Source organism: Phytophthora ramorum (genome assembly GCF_020800215.1).
Source record: "Phytophthora ramorum isolate Pr-102 chromosome Unknown Phyram_PR-102_s0004, whole genome shotgun sequence".
NCBI classification, from domain to species: Eukaryota; Oomycota; class Peronosporomycetes; order Peronosporales; family Peronosporaceae; genus Phytophthora; species Phytophthora ramorum.
Genome location: NW_027150650.1, coordinates 1,837,521 through 1,841,196, shown reverse-complemented (window position 1 = coordinate 1,841,196; position 3,676 = coordinate 1,837,521). Strand labels below are relative to the sequence as shown.

The window sequence follows — 3,676 nt, the reverse complement described above, 5'->3', positions numbered from 1 at the left end:
GATGTTGAGGGCGCGATTAGCTGAGCCGTGGTTCGCTGGCACTGATGACTGTGGATTGAACGGCGTTTTCCATGCTGGAATAACGCCGTGACACACGATACGTTCCCACTGGGGTTGATATCTGTAATTTTTCCAGGTGGGCTTATTGAAAGGTTCTTCCAGAGACTTGTTCGGACGGGGGTCAAGGACGGACTCACCTCGTAGTAAGCGGACAAATTCCGGCAACGGCATTCCCGTGCGGCGAATAAACTCACTGTATACGGTTTGCTTCTGTCGGTCTAGCAGATATGACACTCGACCGTTCTCCGTGACCGAACTTGGTGTGCGTGTCGGGGTTACCAGTCCTTGTTGGAGCAAGGCATTGTCGAACTCCGAGTCCATCACTTCGTGATACAATTGGGCTAGTCGCTGGCAAATCAATTTGGTATTTTCGAGACGCTTTTGCTTGCTGGACACGAATTCGTTGTGAGATGGCTGGCCGGATGGCGGAGCTTCGTAGCGGTGCTGCATTACGGGTTCCCTCACGCCTTCGGGTTGGCTCAATGACCTAGGGATGGACATGCTCAAAGGTATGGACCTGTTGGGTAGTTCCAGTGTGGACGGGCTCGGGAGTTTCAACTCCGCGAGCGGCCCGACGATGGACAGGCTCGGAAATATGAACTCCTCGAGCGGCCCGAGGGGGGACGGGCTCAAAGGCAGGGACCTTTTGAGCGGTCTGATGGACGGGCTCGGAAATATGAACTCCTCGAGCGGCCCGAGGGTGGACGGGCTCAAAGGCAGGGGCCTTTTGAGCGGTCCGATGTGGACTGGATCGAAGGATTGAACCTTTGGAGTGGCCCAACCGCAGACGGATACGACGGTGTCAATCCGTCAAGCGGCCCGGTTGCAATCCCGGTCCCAGAGTTTGTACCAGTGCAAGGCTTGGTGACTTCGTTAGGCAATGGAAATACTGGACGCCACTGGTGTGGAGTGGCGGGCGATATGAATGGTGCTTGATCGCCTTGTAGTATATTAATTTTCAGCGGTGGGGAGTGGAAAACGTGGCCCTTCGCCGTCGGGGGGACCGAGCCTTGAGTCTCCTCCCGGCACCATCAGTGCATGTCCGCCATAATTGTTGGCAACGAACTCGCGAACGCTGTCGGGCAAAGTTGCGGGCTTGAAATGACATAAGTTGCTGATGATGCAGTTTCCATTCTTGCCTCGGCAGCCTTGGGTGGAGAGGAAGGCAAAGCTGCTTGTTGCCCTGCTTTGGTAGCGCTTTGCGAATTTCGAGAGGTATGTAGACTCGCTTGTCTTGTCCGGAGCTTCGTTGCCCTCGTTCGCTACGATTTGTGCTGGGTTTAGCCGACTTCAGTGCGGAGGCAACATCCTGCCAGAGTATCAGTTGGTGAACCCTGACAAATGACTCGTGTGAAGCGGTGAAGTGCGACTTGATAACAGACACTTGTGCCCAGCTCTCATCCGCGATGAAGACTCGAAAGAGCTCTAATCGGTCATCGATCCCAGCTGTGATTTCTGCCAGGGCTGCCGGTGTTGTTGGTAACTAGCTTACACGTAATTCGGTCAGGAACGTCGATACTCCTCCCAGTGCTTCGTACACCACTGGCTTATACAGCTGCCTAGCAACGTGCGCAAGAACGTCTAGCGCGCCAACTATCATGGTTAAATTGCCTGCACCTGTCGGTGGCGGAAGGGCGTTCTTCTTGAAGAAATTGCTCATGTCGCTCTTTTTCACCAATTCTCGCTTCTCCAACTCCGTAACACGAACAAAGTGCAGTATCGACAGCCCTCTCGTACCGAAATCCCAACCAAACAGACCACGCAGGACAGCAGGGTGGGGGAAGAAGCCAAATTTTCACCAGTGCACCTGGCCAAATTCCACAAACTGCTGCGCCGAAAATGACGCGTACTTACCGTTCACGAGCGCTAAGTGGACTGTTGTCTGCATACCTGTGGGATGTAAATGCGCCTTGCCGGCCGCTCCTTCGGCGCGATTAAACACTCCCTGAGTTGAGGCATCTGTCACTGCTCTAGAGCGATGGAGCGAAATTAGTTGGTCGACATCCGGGTCCAGACGTAGTCCCGACGCGTCCGGCACCACAGGAGCCTGAGACAAAGAGACCGGGTTAGCTCTGCCGTCCGTGGTTGTTATTTGGCGCCTTCGTTTCGGCCCGGGTGGCCCCTCTTGACTTTCAGCGCGTCTTGGAGCACCGACGACGTGCTCGTCCTCGTCCGAGTCACTGAGACCGTCACTTAGAACAATCTCTGTCCCCGAGGGGTTTTCGGATTGGCTTGTGGCTGTCGTCGTTGGGAGAATTCTTTGAGATTCAACCTCGTCGAAGATGGTATCACCAAATTCCGCTCCGGCGGGGTGAGTACGCTCGCCTTCTTCAAAGAATACGTAGTCTAGAATATGTCGGACCGCCACCTGGGACACCTCGAAGCTAGTGATATCAAGTAGCGGGAGCAATCGAGCTTCATCAATGGGCTTTCTTGCTACGTCAGCCAACAGCCGTTTTGAGTCACGAGTGGCAGGGCAGTCGATTCCGTTGAACTTGTTGTAAATTGTCTCGTGTTGCTTCTTCATTTCGGAGGTCATGACGAGGCTTGTGACACGTGGCGACTGGACGTAAAATGTCCGAGCGTCGTTTCCCATTTCCCATGGAAGCACTCGCGGTGATGATTGGTCCAGAAGTGCGCGCGACAGGGAAGAACGAGGACGAACGGAGAACTGGTACAAGTTCCCACAGCATACTGAGACCAAGTGACTTCCAGAAGTCCTCCCAATGTTGAGTTACTTCCGGAAGTCACGTGTGCCTTCCGAAAGTTCTTTCCTGATGTGACTCGCAGATGACCCAGACGTTGTGGGTGCGGAGGCTGACCAGACGCCCCTGATTTGTACCCACCAAGACCTTTCCAATTTTCCAGTATACAAAGCCCAAGATATTAGCGACCGACCAAGACGACCAGCCGGATATGTTATGCACGAAGAGCCGGCTTGCGACCAGGATGTGTCAGCCTCCCGGATGCTGATTACGCCAAAGGAACCCTATAGTGAAACCAAGACAAATGTGCATGTGGAAGACTTCCAGCAGAGACCTTTACAGAAGACTTCTAGCAGAGACTAAAAATAACAGAGAGTTCGTTTTGCCACCAAGGGCGCAAGTGTTTTCCAGGGCCCTTATCAGTTGGCCTGGAAGCACGCTGGGATAACGCCGGACAAGCCGCCGTGTATTTCCGGGGACCCGGGTTCACCCAGCCTGCGTTTGGACGCGTCGTGATCGCGAAGACCGCCGTGGAACTCTCCGAAAGGCTCAAGACCAAATTAGGCGGTGACCGAGTGACGCGCATTCGTACGTGATCTGTCCTATTTCATATTTCAGTTGGGAGTGTGTCCTCTAGACCCCCCATTTCATAGTAATTGCCGTTTCAGGAGGTTGTTAGTAGTCACCCCCCGGAATTTGATCGAATAGACTGCTGTGTGATAAGACTGTATATTGAGTGATCCGGAAGTGTTTTTCCTTTTGGATATATCTGAAAGTTATCTTCTGGAAGGAGTTATAAATCCTCCTTACTGGAAGTGGTGCGCAACAAGGGTGCATCTGGAAGTGACCAGTCTTCCAGGTGAAACACAAGTAGACTGGTGTACGGACCCACTGCTCAAGGGTCCAAAAGA

The 3,676-nt window shown here is 53.4% G+C and overlaps 1 protein-coding gene across 1 annotated transcript; it reads right to left on the bottom strand.

Moving 5' to 3' along the window:
* Positions 1-1,855: 1,855 nt before the first annotated feature.
* Positions 1,856-2,599, bottom strand: KRP23_5176 (uncharacterized protein; the record flags this gene model as incomplete). Its single annotated transcript, XM_067890217.1, has 1 exon — positions 1,856-2,599. One exon carries the CDS (start codon positions 2,597-2,599, stop codon positions 1,856-1,858), a length of 744 nt encoding a protein of 247 aa, XP_067746781.1.
* Positions 2,600-3,676: the final 1,077 nt, after the last annotated feature.